Consider the following 16,911-nt stretch of genomic DNA (forward strand, 5'->3'; position numbering starts at 1 on the left):
ACTCTGTTCCTAAAAGAGGAACACAGAGGAAACCAAGACAGTCTGAAACACCACGGCATGATTAACTGTCATCAGGCTCAAGTAGGCTGTACTTCTAGTGGTCACATACACTAGAGGAACAAAACCAGAGCAGGTATGAGGAAATACCCTTCCAAAATCTCCCCTCTCACAGGTTTTTTAATCACATTCACTCTTTAGGCTCACTGGACAGAACTATATACACCTCTCACTTGCTAATTTATATTTGAACCTGACCTATTACAGTGTACCAACATGAGCAGACTTCAGCTTCCAGTCTTTTGTCATTTAAACTTCCAACTTCAGTAATTCTCTAAAATGACGTTCGAACATAAAAAGAATTACAGAAGAGCACAGAATAAGGAGTGTGTTCTCATTAAGACATGCAAGAAATCTACTCATGAGTTCTCATCCAAATATAAAGCAAATATAAAGCAAGGCAGTTTGGGACAGCACAGGATCTTTAGGAAAAAAGTTAGAGCTGTGAAGGTATGATACATGCTGTACTAGTATCAAAGACCAGTGGCACCAAGCCTCTCACTACTTTAGAGGACCCATTTTAACAAGTGAAGTGAACTTTGGATCCCAGATTGCCAGCGTCATTAGAACTTCACCTGTTGGTTCTGCATCACTTTAGCAAGCCTATGGACGTCGTATTGCTTTGGTAAAGAAGGAATGTACGTGTCTCCTTTCTGGAAACTTTCTTCTTCCAACCACAAAACAAAAACATTACAAAGCCTGAGAATTTTAAAAAAAAAAAAAAGAAAAGGAATACAAATAAATCAATGTGAACTTTAACTGTATGCACAACAGACTCATTCCGGGGTTTAGAGTTAAGGCAACAAACACGGCTACAAGGTGACATGGCTCAAAACACAGATGTTTCAAGACGTTTGTGACTAGTCTACTAAGTGTCAGTTCAAACACTAGCAGTGGAAAGAAGCTGTTTAGAAAAATATGAAGTGCAATAGCAGAGTAACAGGACTAATTTTGAAGAACAAAGAATTATTTAAATTAGCACACAACCGAGGACTCTCATCCAGAACCCCATTTAAAAGACAAGGGGAAAAAACAGCAAGTTTGGCTTCTCACCCCACGACTCCTCTAGAGTGCCTGCTCCAAATGGTCACACCTGAGTTGAGTTACAGTTTTTCATTTTTTTCAGACTCAAATTCAAGGCTAGTTTGTTCTCATTTCCTCCTCTAAGACTGCACTTGAGGAAAGAGGTGTATTTATGTCAAACTGGCAACATTCTGCTGGGTGGTACCCTTTTTTAATCATACCATCCAAGCTTTCCTGACACGGAAGAACAAGAATGCCATTAAATCTTCACGCTGTGGTACTAAATATCACTAGCAAACTCCTGTTTTCTCTATCAGCGTCATTGAAGCAGTCTAGTTCCAAGAGTCAGCCCGCATGAACTCTACCAATATTTTCCCTCCTCTCTGGGCGGTCATTAAACTTCCTGAGCATACGATTCACTTGGCTGTAGAGCAGTCCGGTTTTATGTCAAAGTAGGGAACTGCTTTGAAATGAAAGTCTAAAAATATTAATCAAGGTACACCCAGTGAGCATGTCTGGATTATTTTTCACTAATGACCAAGGAGGTTTCACGATCTCCTTTGTCTGTTTGTACAGTACCTACTGATCGCTGGCAGGGCAGGCGGGAAGCACTTAAAAGAAGCTCAGATCCCACATGCCAAAATCCCCTGACTGAGGGACTCTTTCCAAATAATCCTTTCAACTAGTTTCTGGGAATATTCAGATACTGTAATACTGCAAATATTTCTTACAGTAGACCTCTCAGACCAAAAGTGTCTGTGTAACAGAACCACGGACTTGTGAACAGCACAGCTACAGTTCCAGCACGCAGGAGACACGTTAGCTCTCAGAAGTTACCACCCCTTACGAAAGTGAGTGCTCATCAGCTGAGCTGCAGCGAGTGCCCTCAGCCTACTCCCAACACAAGACAACAGTCTTGTGATAACGTTTTGGTTAAGCAGAGGTATCACTGGCCAGCTGGCACAGAACACGCTTGTCACAGCTGAACTTTAGCACGCTAACTGGGTAAACTGCACCAAGTGAATCATGTGTTGAAGTCCCCAGTAAATGCCTCGATGAAGTGATCTTACTCAGGCATAAGTTTAGGCCCTGGTCTGTGACATGTACACACACAAAGTAGCATTTTAAATTTAGAGCTAGGTGACGTACGTTCCGGTAGCAGTTATGTCTGAATAACAAATATTTTACCAGCACGGAGATACCATTAATCAAAAAGCAAGGCTCTCCCCTAAGGGGAGCAACAACTATCAACAGTGCTTTATTTTTTGTAGTAAAATCAGCCCACTCTCAAACAGAACAAGTTGTATCAACAGAGGAAGGGACTGGACCACAACTATCCATACAACAAGCGCCTGCAGTGCACCTCAGCCAAGGGTCACATCCCTTCACCGCTCCCACCGCTAAAACTGTGCTCTAGTGGTTGGTCAGGCAGTTGCACTGAATAAGATCGGACTGGGCAGGCTTTTTTTTTTTACCTGACAAGTTCCTTATGCAGCTCTGGTGAAGTCAGGTAATCCGGTGAGCAGCTCGCCTTCTCTGGTGATCTGTCACTGCCCTCTGCAGGACTCTCCACTCTGAGCGCTTTACTGGCAGCATGGTGGAAGTCGGCTACCTCTATTAAGCGCTGCTTCATTTCATTTAGTAAGGTAACGTGAGCTGCACTCTGGAAAAAACGCCTTCCAATACAGCCATCTACAGGTAATCTGAAAATGAACAAAAAAGCATAACAAAAATCTTGTTGCAAGGGTCCAATCAGCACCTCTGCAAATAAACTGACTCTTTAGAGAAGCTGCTGGTACCCACTGCTTTCAGGTGCAGTCTGAATGTGAGGGACCGCGTCCCACTCGTGGTGCAAACTTACTAGTGCTTGCTAACCTGCTGAAGAGACTCACCCATATTGTGGTCCTGGTCGGTGAAGGTAAAGGAGGAAGAATTTCTGCCAGATTAGCGGCATGAGGGGGTGATCAGCAGGGGTAGCAAGAGCCTGGTGAGCCCAGCGGTAAATCATGAGCCTCTGAAGGGAGGGTACAATGGGCAGCTTCAGCTGGGTCTGCGCTTTCTGCAAAAAGAACTTTTTCAGACGAGTGTTCTGCTGCAGTTCCCTGTAACAGGCTGTCACAGGGCAACTTAAGGGATTAACACAGCATGAAAACTCAGCATTACAGAGGAGAAAACTTCGGGAACGTTCATGCATCTGTTACAGGTCTTAGAAGAAGAGCTGCACAGCTCATAGTTACGTTGGACAGCTGTTAAGAGAGCAGTGCTACACCTCTGATCCTTAAAAGAGAATAAAATAGCATGATGGCTCTGTGATGCAAGGCCAACACATGGGCCATTGGTTAATTACAGTTAATTATTGCTCTTCCTCACAGAGGTAAATGTTCCTGGTTTAGACTTCCATAAGACTGGTGATGTAAGAGAACAAAGCAGCAACAGTGAAGCACACAGCACATTCCATCCACTAAAAGTAAAATTCTTAAGCCATGTGAGGACGCAGAATCCTACAGCATGCTACTTTTAGCTTTTCCCAGGCTACACTCAATACAGCTCTAAAATGTAGAGTAAAACCAATGTGAATAAAGAACACAGAAGGAAAAAAAAAAAATCTTTTTGCAAAAGCAGAACAAAGCCAAAGCAACGTGTGAGCAGCAGCACTCTGATTAGCACACAGAACGCTACTCCACAGGCCCACCACACCATAAAAAAGTCACACACCAAGCTCCCATGGACTGTGCCTGAAGCAGGGCAACGGGAGGTCATTTTGAGCTCCCAAGTCTCAACACAGACCCTGGCACTACCTCATCCCCCACACTAGACCTTGGGAACCCTCAGCACCCTTTTACACAGACTACCCACATACTATCTCACTGTTTTGCAGCTAAACCAAGACATGCAAGCCAAGGGACAAATGTTCTCCAGGCTAGTCTCCAAGGATGCAAGATGTGTACCAGTCTAAACATTGCCCAAACAAACCTACTTTCATAGAGCTTCTACACCACCTTCTTCATTAAAACACACTGAAACTGTTGAGATGAAGGATGGGCCAAAAGTTTCACTTTGAGACTGGACAGCTTTGGCTTCCACTTGCTTTATTCCACAATTTCTAAGTGAAGTTGGGCAAAGAACCTAGAAAATGCTGCAACATGGCTTAAAGCACACCTGACTAAGTGCCTTGTTAAGGGAGAAACCTGAGCAAGTTCTGAAAGTCTTGGAAAATTATTCAGCAAATACAGAGAAAAGTAAAGCCCAGACTTCTGCAAAATTCAGACCATCTGAGAAATGCTCTTTGAAATACAGACATATTTTCCCATCTGTGAAAGTATCTGCACTCCTTATCTCAGTGGTATGGAATAAATCCACTGAAGATATTGAGGCATTCAGATGACCCAGAAAATCACACGAGAGCACTAATTACTGACTGACGTTTTCTCTAAATAATGGTATACTAAAACACAGATATTTGCATAGTAGTTTTTAAGTGTTCAACTCAAAATGTAAAGGAAAACATCCCTGAGGTAGTTTTCTCCTGGAAAGCCAGATAAAGCATTAGTTATGCTTTTATCCTGGTAAGAAAAACTACCTAATGTAAAAACTGAACAAGAGAACACTTTTCTCCAGTAGTTCTCTCTAATAAAAGTGGATGAACAGTTCTCTCACCTTTAAAGCTTGATCAGGAGTCAAAGCATTAATAACCAACTCCCCCTCCACAACTCTGCGAAGCTGTGAATCTTCTTCAAATATTGACTCCATATTTAACACCATCCATGAAAACCAGACCTGTACAACATATTAGTAACAGAAACATTGGTAACAAAATGGCAGGGGTAGGATCAGGAAGCTCGCTGGTTTCTTATGAGGAACGTCTTCGCCAGATTCTCATTCCAAGGTTGCAGAAGCAGTATCACGTCTCAACAAGAAAACCGAAAACCAGTTTCCTCCTTATCCACATTCAAACTTCCCCTCTGTATTTTGTACAATCTTGGGAAAGAAGGGGAAAACCAGGGATAACTAACAGAATTATCCACAGAGCTCTGGAGGAAACAACCTACTCAAAGACAGTAAAGTATGATCTTCTCTCTCCCACCTGCATTACACATCTCCAGTGGGGGTACTGCAGGTTTTTTTTCTTTTTGCTTGAATGAGTAACTCGCTTAAGCAGAGACAAAGCAACAAGTATTCAAAATACCTATAGGATAAAGACTGATCTAATTGAAAAGTCAGGCTTTACATATTTTTTCTCATTAAATATATCACAAACAATTGAAGATTAAAAGAAATCTTTACTAATACATCCTATTACATGAATTCTTGGCCACAGATCAGACAAACTCTCTCTGCGCAAAATGTCCATGTTCCCTTTAGTGTAATAAATCCACAGCGATCTCTTAGGCTAAATTAGGATTTTATCATCAAAAACTAACAAACACTGGGATAAAAAGAAAGAGGGAACAAGAGGAAATCTGCAAAAACCTGCAAAAGCAGAAAAAAAAGCAACCTAGACACCTGCATATTGCTTATCCCAGGGCTGTTCATACAATGCCATCATACCACTTACCTGAGAGGGATTGGCATTGCCCTCAACAAAGGAAGGTGTCACATTCCCTGCCACAATCCAGCTAACAAGCGAAGAAAGCAGACCTTTGTCACAATGATAGCCCAAAGCATTCTGCACAGAAACAGAAAACATTTGGGGTTTTTTTTTTGTAGGCAGCCTAACAGACTATTTACAACCTACAGGTATGTCATCCAAGTTACTTTCTGCCTCACTTTCTGCTAATTCCCAACCTTACCTCAGCCAGCCACCACTGAAATGCCTGCTTGTACTTTATTTCCTTCTCAGTGAAAAGATTCTGTTATAGTCACAGTGTCTGTTTTTTCAGGAGAGGAAGCTCTATTTTTGTTGTAAACACACTACTAAACATTTGAAATGCAAAGACCACAAATTCAAATACTATGATACAACATGTATGAACGAATGTGTTCAAAATAGGGTTTAAGTATTATTACTATTATTAAAATATCAGACATTTCATTAATCTTGACCTCCTCAGAAACAAATCAAATAACCCCATTATCACTCATCATCATGTTCTCGCCACATTTCAGGAAAATATAACCACATCAAAATCAGGATGAGCCGCATGTGAACTGACCACTTGAACTCCACAGCCACACCAATATACCACACCTATTTACCTTGTGTTGTTGGTAAAGCAGCTTTTGTACACAGTCCTCTTGACTGTACTGAAAAGCAGCTTTACATAAGTCATCCAGCAAGAAGAGTGTTGCCCGGTCCCTGTGCCACAGCTGCTGGCTGGTGAGGGCCTGAACCCAGAACTCCAGTACCGCAGCCGGCCCCACTCCGTTTGGCTGGTCACTTCGAAAAATGTGAGTCTGCCAAATCAAAGGGCAAAGCAATTGAGGAGACTGCAGCTTCAATCAAAGCTTAAGAATTCATTGAAGAACTGTTTAACTTGCATAAGGCTGCGGGCCTATCCTTAAATTAAATCATTTACAACAGTGCTCTCTGCGCCTATGTCAAAACAGCTTTGTCATCTCCAGCCTCCAAATTTCCGCAGACTCTGCAGACTGGAATGCTGGGCATCCTGTGCAATCAGCAAGAACAGATGCAAAAGCCATTAGCAGGACCCCTGTGAACTGCAGGCATAAGTGGCACCTATTTCTGAAGTGTAGCCTGCTGCTCCCGCAGAAGGACTTCCCAAGGTGGCTCTGCTTCCCTTTAGTCCTTACCCCTCTCTAATATTAGTGGGCCTTGGTTCTTGACCTCTCTGCGTTCAGGAAAACACTACTGTTCCCTAACACAGCAACATTTTTTCATACCACAGCCACAAATTAATGGCCAAAAAGTAAAGCTTTCAAACGTTAATAGATCTGCTGCGTTCCTCAACTAACACAAGCAAGAAAGCAGCGCTGCATGTTACCTTCCCTTTTTAGGTAGTTTTGACCTGGTACCAGAAAATGCATTTTCCAAGAAGTCTGGAAGGCACATGTTGTTGTTATGTCCAGTGTCACATGCATTCCCAGATTTATGCAAGTTTAAGCACAAGCATTTCAAGAAGCTTCGTGCGTGATGCAGGGTACTCTGTGGCTGCAGAACGGCCAGATTCAGTATCCTCTCTAACCTTAAACACTAGCTCAGTCAAAAAAAGCCTACCTGTTTTTAAACTCTCTCCCCCTTTTTTTTTTTTTTTAAATAATCTTCTTACCTGTATCATACTACTAAGCAGCTTAACATTTTCTCCATAGCTCACTCCTGTCAAGTGCTGTGTTACTTTATGAGTAACCTGCTGGGTCATGCCTTGAGGGACTCCACTATCCAGATGAAGGAACAGTTGAACGTAAGATAAAAACCTAGGGATGTCAAGAAATTTAATTAATTCTAAAGTTTCCCCTACTTCATAATATACAGAAAACCTGCTTCTAGAGAACTTAAAACCAGCTCAACAGCACTGGTGACACCCACGTACAGGGACTTCGATTCACAGCCATGCTGCAGATTTAACTGCCCCCGTTGAACCGTATCATATGCACAGTGTGAGCAGTTCACAGCATACTGTAATTCACAGTAGCTCATCAGCACTGCTCGTGATCCACATCAGCACCCAAATCTAGCTCAGGAATGGTCTGGGAGACTGCCAGGTGGTCCAAGCCAAAAGCACCCCATGGACCACATTACACAGGCTAAATAGCATTGCCTGCTTGTCCTTCTCACTCATCTAAACACAACAGCTACACGTAAGTCTACTTGTAAGACCACTTCTGTGGCATGGCAGCAACATCAGTGATGACTGCACACATGATGTCAGCACGACACACTACTTCATCAACCACAGTCAATGTCAAAAAGTAACTTGGCAAACAAACCAGACGTACTGCCCCATCATCTGCGCCACATTCTCACCAGATGCAAAATCCAGAAAGAAGCCTGATAAATTTAACAGTTAAGATTAACTTCCACTGTTCTTTATCAACAAATGCATTAGGAAAAAATAATGCTTACTGTTCATTCTTCAGGAGATAGTACTGGCAAGAGTAAAATAAGGGTAAAATTTTATCCAGCACATGGACTACCGTTCTCAGATATCTAGACTGGACAAGCACACCCAGAAGAGGGATCCCTTCCGCACAGAACTTCTCAATGCTGAAAAAAAAAAAACCAACAAAGAAAAAAAAAAAAGGAAGAAAAAAAACATTGACTACCAGTAGAAAGGGAGATACGGTGCTGACTTTTCTTGCAAACTCAGATGGAAAGACATTAGTATCTTTACACTTCATCTTTGAAGCCCTAAACAGCTAAGTCCACAGGGTTTTCTCTTCAGCTGTAGCAGTCACTCAACTGCTGAGAGGTTTGGTAAGTATTTCCTGCCCTTCTGGGGGTTTGTGCCTTGTCTTCCAAAAAATCACTGGAGATGGCAGTCTTCATCCACCAAGTTTCAATCAATGCAATGCTCGGTGTTCTTGCCTAACCCAGAAAACTAGCATCCCTCTCCAGGCAAAGGAAGAACCTCCAGAGGGAGTTTCCTATTATCCAGCTTTGACATCTCCTCAGGATGGATGACACTCTGGACATCTTTCTTCACTACCCACAGATGGAGCTCAGAAGGTTTCCTTATAGTAGGTACTCAGATGATTGCAGTCAGCTGAGAGGAATCCTGCCCTTACTGTCCAGAAAACTCCCTAGCAGCAACTTACTTGGTATATTGCTTTGCATCAAGTTTTGCTAACTGAGAAGGGTTGCACATTAGGAAGAGATTTAAAACATTAATCCTATTTCTACTCTAAGGTCATGAAAATGAAATGACTGCATTATGTCACCACGACACAGTACAGCCCTTTGTGTCTTCTGCTCATTAGCATAACCGGCCATGAACTTTTTGCATGTCATAAATATCAGTGTTACCATTTAGATAGGAGAAGGATGTCAAATGGTTCTTTGCAAGGCCAAACAGCTTTAGGGGAAGGGAACACAGAAGTAAAGAGGTTCCTTGTTTTTCATTGCAAGCTCCAAGTCAGGTAAAAATTTCCACTCTCAAACCAGAATACCTTCCCAACAGTCTCAAACTACCCCAGCGCTTTGAAGAACCACACACGTATCTACGGCATAAACTTAGCATCGAGCAATGGCTTGGGGAAAGAGAAGACAGAATTTCTCTTTAAAGAGTAAAGCAATACTATATGGAAAAAACAAGTTAGTAAAAAATTTTAATATGAGTAAGAGATAATCAAAGAGATAAAAGATTCAGGAAAAATAGACCTGGGAGATTGATTAATCTACGCCTGGCTCAGTACATTAATCGACTAGTACATTTGATTATGTCCAAGAACATTACCTACAAACCAGCTGAAAGCACTGGAAAAGATTGTGTTGGAACAGAGTCAGGGCTAGGAGGTTCAGTACCAAGGTTATAAAGTTCTCTTATATCATTACCAGAATAAGTAGGTTTTTTTCACCTCACTATTTTCTGAATGCTCTACTGCAGCCCTGCTAAAAAAAAAATTACCTGTAGAACAACCCTTTCAGTAAGTGCGGTTGAAAGTTATTCCTGTCCATAGCAACCACGCTAACCTAGTTTCCATACTATTTCTAACGACTAACCCTAACAGGCAGAAGGCAAAAAACAGTATTGGCAAAATAAAGGAAAAGGCACATTGTCTGAAAGTACAGCCCCTGAAGGACTGCTGAAGCCCTTGCATCACAAGCCCTTCATTCTTTAAACACACACAAAGTAGTCAACAGCCCTCAGTTCATCGTTAGGTAGGCAGCTCAGTCACTGGGGCCACCCACCCAAGGCAAACGCGGAAAAAACACACTCACTTGTGACCTAGCGTGGTCATCGCCAGCGCCAGGTAACAGCCGATAGGGATGCCTGCTTTAACGGCCTTCAGGAGCGGGTGAAGCGCGACCGACTCCGTCGTGTCGAGCACACTGTCGGACGTGGGGACTGCAGGCCAGCCATGCTGCATGCCACGGTCGTTTCTGTGAAGCTTTAACCTCAAAATCAAACCCCAGGCCCACTGGTTAAAGGAAGTCTCTGGTGTTTCTCCGTAACGAACAATGCTGGCTAAGTAGGAGACCTGGAACAAGCAGGAACAAGACTGAGAGGAAGCACAGCCATACAGCAGGTATGGTGCTAGTCTAGGGCTTGGGTCAGCCTGCACAAGTCTCCTCTTCTACCACAATACACAAGATCCGAGCAACAGTAGTTATTTTTGAGACACACCACGTAGCACCACCAACTAAGTTTGTCTGAAACCTCTGTTCCTATGACCTTAATTTCCACCACCCCTCTCCCCGCACCAATCACTTTCGGTAAAGGCTACCAACCTATACTCTTTGGCTATTTTCCAAACTAGGTATTGGTCTCAGGTTAAATTTTATTTTTACTACTTCAAAAAAACCCACACACAACATTCATTCACATTTAAGACTGTTAAAGAAAGGAAATCTATATATATATATATACACACACACACAAAAATAACATTTGTGAACAAAAAGCCTGAAACCTGACAGCCTCTCCTTACAAAGAAGTCTGTAACACAGGCAGAGTCTCTGTCTCATGTACATGTGTCCATTATCATGAAGACCCTGTCTAGATCAGAAGAAATTAAAAATCTTTGGGAAAAAACCATTGTACATGCTCTGACAAACCAGGGCTGGGAGTCAATGCAGACATTTCATCCTCTCCGAGTGGGGGTACAAGAACCTAAGCATTATTTTCTCTCAAATTCCAGTTACAAGGTCATGCAAGTCAGGACAGATTCACCAACACAAGTGGCAACCAAGGCTGAAATAGGCTTAAAAAGAGAACTCAACTAGCTGGCACAAGACCACAAACCCTGATTAAGTAGTGCAGAGAAGCAAGTCAGAAAAGAGCAGAGACAATAAGGAACACTCAAAGTGTGAGAAGAAAAGACTGGGGAAAAAAGCGCAGGGGAGGAGGGGAGGAGAAAGCACTGTACAATAAATACTGAGAAGACAAAGCACAACACAATGCTAAAAGCTCTGAATAAATAAATAGAAGCATCTTGGATTGAATATCCAAAAAAAGGGATTTTTAACCTTGGTCTTTCTATCCTTCCATTCCCCTTCTGTAACCTGGAGCCATACCTTCCTCAGTCACCAGTGTGCTGTAAAATCAATTTAATAAATGTTTGCAGGGTGTTCAGGTAACACAGCACTGATCACTACTGAAAAGCTCCTAAAAATCTTGAGTCTTTAAATAAGGTAAGACTAAGAACTGGAGAAATAGGAAGGATGTCTCTTATGTTCACCAGTAACAGTAAGGAGCCTTTTTCATTAAGCAAGTCCTGGCCAACTCCACGTGAGTAAAGGATGCTTTGCACCTACCCAACTACAGGCTGGATAAGAATGCAAACCTACAAAGGGGACAAATTTAAAACTTCTATTTCTCATATAGATGTTCAGTGTAAGTCTAACAGTATCTTCAAATAGGTCTGTGGGTGAAAAACTACGGAGAGCTGGTATACTATGATGTTCTAGCAGTACCAAGACAGCGTGGCTTTTAAAAAGAAGAAAGAAAACAAGGCCTTGGCCTGCATTTTTCCTATGTATCACTAGTAATAAGCTATCCTCTGTAATTCTGAAGAAGAAATACCTGCTTTATGCTTTCAGAAAGCAGCCCAGCATATGGCTTCTGGGAGAGATATTTCTGATATGCTTCCAGGACCGTCAATGCAACTTCAGAATGGACAGCTGGATCCAGATGAAAAGCATCCTGCTGGAAACAGAATCACATGACAAAACTTCACCTCACTTCAAAGGTCTTTACAACTGTATCACTCAGCTGCACTTCAGAGAAACAAATCTTAATTTGAACAGCCAAAAAGAGGTTAAATATTGTAACACCTAAGCAAAATCTTGGCCACTAAGAAAAGTTTCGGCCCAACACTGAAGAATAACAAGCTCACACTGGGCAATGCAAAGCTCAACAGCTAGATCACTTCCAGAAAAAAGTGACCATAATCACTTCTCATGTGCATTTGGTGGATTTATAGCAATTAATCCAAAGATCCATAGATGTTGGATTACCTAAGTACACAGTGGGTTTTTTTTAATTACATATTACATTATATAGTATAGACACTGGAAATCTTGCCTTTAAAAACAAAACCAAAAAAAAGTACTGTTTTTTGTACCAAAACGTAGTAATTCCTCTTACCAACTGCCACATTAAAGAACTGTTTTTCCCCCATATCAAAGCGTACAGACATGACACTGTTATTGCACAGCAAAGACCTCACAGTTAATTTTTCCCTACCAGTCCTTTGTTTTCACATGTCATCAAGAAACACGGAGAAAAAGTAAGGCAATCTTCACGGACAAGTATCAGCACAGCAAAGAGAAGAGTTCAGTACGACCAAATGCACAGACCACAGTGCTAAAATGGATCACTGAACACAGGCTAAAAGGATTTCTCCTGCAATCTATTTCTGCTTCTCTCAAACTCAGGGCTTTGAAATCTCTAACTTCAATCACCAGTTTTCTTGCATTGTGGAAAACACACCTGGATGCCAACCTGCAAACAGCCAGCAAAACAAAGTCTCACACAGAATTTTCGGAGGATTCCTCTATTTCTGCAGCCAGAGATATCTTAAGCAAGTGACTCACAAGAATTGTCCTGTCAGCTGTTTCCTCTTGTTTAGAGAGAGGAAACTCCGGCTTAAATATCTCTTTTAATCTCAGCTGCAGCACTACAAGAAAGCAACACAAGCAAATCCTCAGGCAGAAAGTTGCAAAGCCATTGTGAAGTTCCCATCCTATGCCATCAGCTGTACAGCCGTCACATAAAAGCGCACAATTAACTGTTTTCACATCCAGTTACAGTCCCCGGTTAACTAACGCTTTTACTCTGTAAAACTGACCAAGTTAGGGTCTCCTGTTTGTAATACATACATGCTCACCGAATCCCCAGTTTAGCCCTTCCAAGATAATGCAGGCTAGTTTATTCTCCACTGTCGTTAGACTGTAATTTAATAACCAGTCACGAATCAGTGATATCTCAGACGCAGAAGGCTTCCACAGGTACAACGGCAGTTCTTTAAACAGATATAAAGCAACCTTAGAGGGCAGAAAAGAAAAAAAAAAAAGGCAAATCAGACCTCAGTATGGAACAATAATCAGCATTAAGCCCTTCTATCTTAAAGAGTGATATGATCAAAAAACCCACAGACAGGTCTTTAACACAATCCACTCATACCCAGCTATATCTTACAACACAGTCTGGTACAGCCCCTAGTTTTAACAGGGTGCCTGCTTTAAATGATGGATGTCAGCACTTACCATCCCGACTTTCTCGATGGTCTCTCTCACTCGATCCAGCACCACAGAAATAATCTGTGTATGGATGCTGGCAATCGCTCCCAAGAGCTCCCGACCAACTTTTGAAAAGGTCTCTCTTGTGGAAAGACTAACATAAGACACCTGAGAAGACGGGCAGAAAGAGGTTACTGGTTGCGGCTGGCCTTCACTGGCCGCAATAAAATGTCTTTCAGAAAATACAGAACTAAATTGCTCTTGGTGATCCTGGGAGAAAGTTGATAAACGCCAATATTAAAAACTGAAACTGATTGCCCTAGAAGATAAGGAAATTATTACACCACAGTGCCAAAAACAAAGTCCAAAACTAAACACAGGAACAGTATCACCTCACACATTAAAAAAAACAAACACACACAAAAACCCTACGCACCACAACAGAAAAAAATCACCACACAAGGAATTTCAGAGCTACAAGTTAGATCTGTGCAAGAAAAATAAAAAGCAAAATAAAGATATTTTTGTTCATTTGTTTCATTCTGGCTTGGTCTACAGAAAAGCTGTCCTTTCTCCCAGAAAAACACCCCCTTCAGGATACTGTAACTCAGTACTAGACTGCAAACTTCAGAAGTAGCACCTTCTTAGCTCTATGTAGAGCAAACTACAGTAGCCATGAATGTTTCACACCTTCCACTGTCAGGAAAAGAGCACACTCATTCTCTTCCTGAATGAACCAGCAGTATTACTCACCTCATATATCTCCAGAGCAATGATTCTGATAAAATCCTCATCAACATCAGCCCGTTTGGTTTGTGCCATCTGAGCAAATGTGGTGAGCAGACAAATTTCTTCTGAGCAGTTCATTGATTTCAGATACTTTTCAAAATTTTCAAGATGCTCTGGGTCTAGAAAAAATTCATATGAAAGAAACACGATAAAAGAAGTGTTGCAGAACATATATCATCAATATTTATACATTTATTGACAGTCCAATCCCAGAGAAGGAATTAGTGACAAAGGAATTATCATCACTGGCTTAGTACCTTCTCTTCAGAAGAAGCTGCTGGTATCAGCTGCTTTAAAGTGTAAGAAACATCACAATATGCAGTGAGTCTATATGATACAGTAAATATGCTAGTAATTCATAATGAAATCTAAAACTGCTTCAAGAACAGCTGGAATTCAATTTTAGTATTATTTTAACTATGCAATATCAAGCATCCACAGGAATAATTGCTTGAATCTTTTTGCTTTTCAAAAATGTTATGGTTTTGGCTTCCACTACGTATAACAGCTATTAATTCCACAGATTAAGTCCAAATTACATTAAAGGATTCTAGTTTTAATCAGCACACAGTCAAGAGAAGAATAAAACTAAGCCCATCCAAGCACAGCAGAGAGATTTTGATCAAGTTGAGAGACTCTGCCCATTGCACATACCATGATCTCAAACAGCAATTAAACTGGGAAGATCATTCTACACCAACTACAAACAAAAATACTTCAGGCATCTAGTCCTGGGCCTAGATTATGTCCAAGAGTTACAAGCAAAGGTCAGTTTCAGTTTCTCAAACCCAATACAAGAAAATTACTGAATGCAATTGTTTGGAAAAATATCTCTGAGAACAGTGAACTGAAGTTACGCAGGACAGGAAGGCTGAGAGATGCTTTCACTTGAATTCAAGACAGGTTTCCTCTTTAAACCCAATAGTGACATGTTGCCAAATGCAAATAAACATTTAATTCCTCAGGGTGGGGGACAATAGGAAGGGAAGGGTACAAAGAAACCTGAACAGGACTTCAATATAATTTTTTATTTCTTCCAAATAACTTTAAATAGAGTCTGTGCAGCAAAACAAGCATTGAAAGCTGCACTTCAGTTGTAAAATGGTTTGGAGACCAGTCTGCTTCCTCTGAAGCATAACATGCCAGTGAACGCTGTTTACAGGGATCTTACAGCAGCTGAATATTCCAAAGAAGCACTCATTGTGGCACTCAGCTCCTTGATCTGCACAGGCACGTGCTCAGCATGCGCATGATTAAACATTTCCATTTAGGTTAAGTTCTATTTTAAGGGCTTTCAAGAATTTTGCAACTGTACTTCAACCTGAGAAGGTCAGACTCGTACAGCCAAAACATCTCATGAACAGTGTGCTAGAGGATTGTGCAATTTAAGTAAAGAGTTTTTCCATACAGTAAGATAAACAACACCCCTGACAGACATACAGGGGATATTGTATCTATCTCATCCATTCATCTCCTGTTCCTAATGCTACCTTTTATCCTCATAGTAGAGATTACAGAGCACTGTGGTTTTTGCTGTTGTTTTGGCGGTTTTTTTAAGGTAATACAGAAGGGAAAAAAGACTATTCCATTACTCTACATAAAGGCACAGCAGAATGACCCACAGCACAGGATAGGGGCAGGACATGTGTGTAACAAATGATTATGACAGCATTTGTCATAGTAGCATCATGATGTCTGCCTCTATTTCATTAGGCATCGACCAGGTAGGCAACACAGAAGGTGCTTGGAGGGGGACAGAAGAGAAAAAAGGGATCTGGTAGAGCTAAGGACAAAGACCATAAACGGAAGGAGGAGGGCTGGTGCACTGGACCTTCTCTGCCGCAAGTCACAGCCCTGCGACCTCTCCCAGCTTCCTGCTTCAGCTGCATCTTCCTCTTCCCTGTACCTGGGGTTGTCTGCGGACTCCACACGCTGCGGACTCCACGCCAACCTCAAACCCACACCAAGCCATAGCTTGGGACTGCAGGATGGGGACAAGGAAAAAGGGAGGAAGAGAGACTCCACCTAAATCCTTCCATCTCACAGTGCAGCAATGACATCTTCCCCACAGAGCTGCTACTTCTGAGCCTTCCTCCTCTGCACATTTGGTCACACTACACTTCAAGTTCAGAGAGACCCTAAAAATCAGTAGCTCCTCAAATCTTGGTACTGGCAGTAAACTGTAACCAGAAGTGTTGTTGAGCAGGTTCTCACTGCCAATTGCAATGGAAGCAAAGATAAAACTGTTAATCCTATACTTATAAAACCTACAGAGAACACATGCTTGTACTTACACAAGTTATCAAACATCAAGAAGAAACTACTAGGTCGTTGCTTGTCAGTGAAAAATGCGTGTTCCACAGTAAGTTTATTAACATTTGGTCCACTCAAGAGTACCTCAAGTAACCAGACCTCCTGTATTTCCCCAGAGGGTTATTTTATATCTGGTAGCTCTCAATAGTCCAGAGGTTGTCCTAGTAAGTGCAGCTCCTTCTCTGCACTCTTATTTATCATGCTATTTCTACCTAACCCTTAAAAGCAACTACGCTCTCACCTCTGTTTCAGCAAGCCTAAAGATTTCATCAACGACCAAGGCTTGCTACCACCTTAGATTCACCACTCTAACATTTCCCGAACTTCATTTGGGAAGGGCAATCAAAAAAGCTTCTATCCCAAAACCATGGTCTTTTAGGGCATGAATTACAGGAAACTAAGTCAGTGTCAATTGGCAAGTGTCAGTCAGA

General features: G+C 41.7%; 1 protein-coding gene across 2 annotated transcripts in view; it reads right to left on the bottom strand.

Moving 5' to 3' along the window:
• The window catches only part of EPG5 (ectopic P-granules 5 autophagy tethering factor), a 59,176-nt gene that overhangs the window by 26,818 nt on the left and 15,447 nt on the right, over positions 1-16,911 (bottom strand). For both annotated transcript variants that reach the window (XM_086479341.1, XM_086479340.1), the window contains exons 12-24: positions 14,132-14,286; positions 13,406-13,546; positions 13,019-13,183; positions 11,721-11,843; positions 9,917-10,176; positions 8,102-8,242; positions 7,308-7,452; positions 6,277-6,474; positions 5,636-5,746; positions 4,738-4,857; positions 2,973-3,139; positions 2,556-2,783; positions 633-756 (exon numbers count right to left, since the gene is read on the bottom strand). In XM_086479341.1, coding sequence (XP_086335467.1) covers positions 633-756; positions 2,556-2,783; positions 2,973-3,139; positions 4,738-4,857; positions 5,636-5,746; positions 6,277-6,474; positions 7,308-7,452; positions 8,102-8,242; positions 9,917-10,176; positions 11,721-11,843; positions 13,019-13,183; positions 13,406-13,546; positions 14,132-14,286 — 2,078 coding nt within the window. The remainder of the gene's footprint in view (positions 1-632; positions 757-2,555; positions 2,784-2,972; positions 3,140-4,737; positions 4,858-5,635; positions 5,747-6,276; positions 6,475-7,307; positions 7,453-8,101; positions 8,243-9,916; positions 10,177-11,720; positions 11,844-13,018; positions 13,184-13,405; positions 13,547-14,131; positions 14,287-16,911) is intronic.

This window comes from Leptosomus discolor, chromosome Z, assembly GCF_034619465.1.
Source record: "Leptosomus discolor isolate bLepDis1 chromosome Z, bLepDis1.hap2, whole genome shotgun sequence".
In the NCBI taxonomy this organism is placed as follows: domain Eukaryota; kingdom Metazoa; phylum Chordata; class Aves; order Leptosomiformes; family Leptosomidae; genus Leptosomus; species Leptosomus discolor.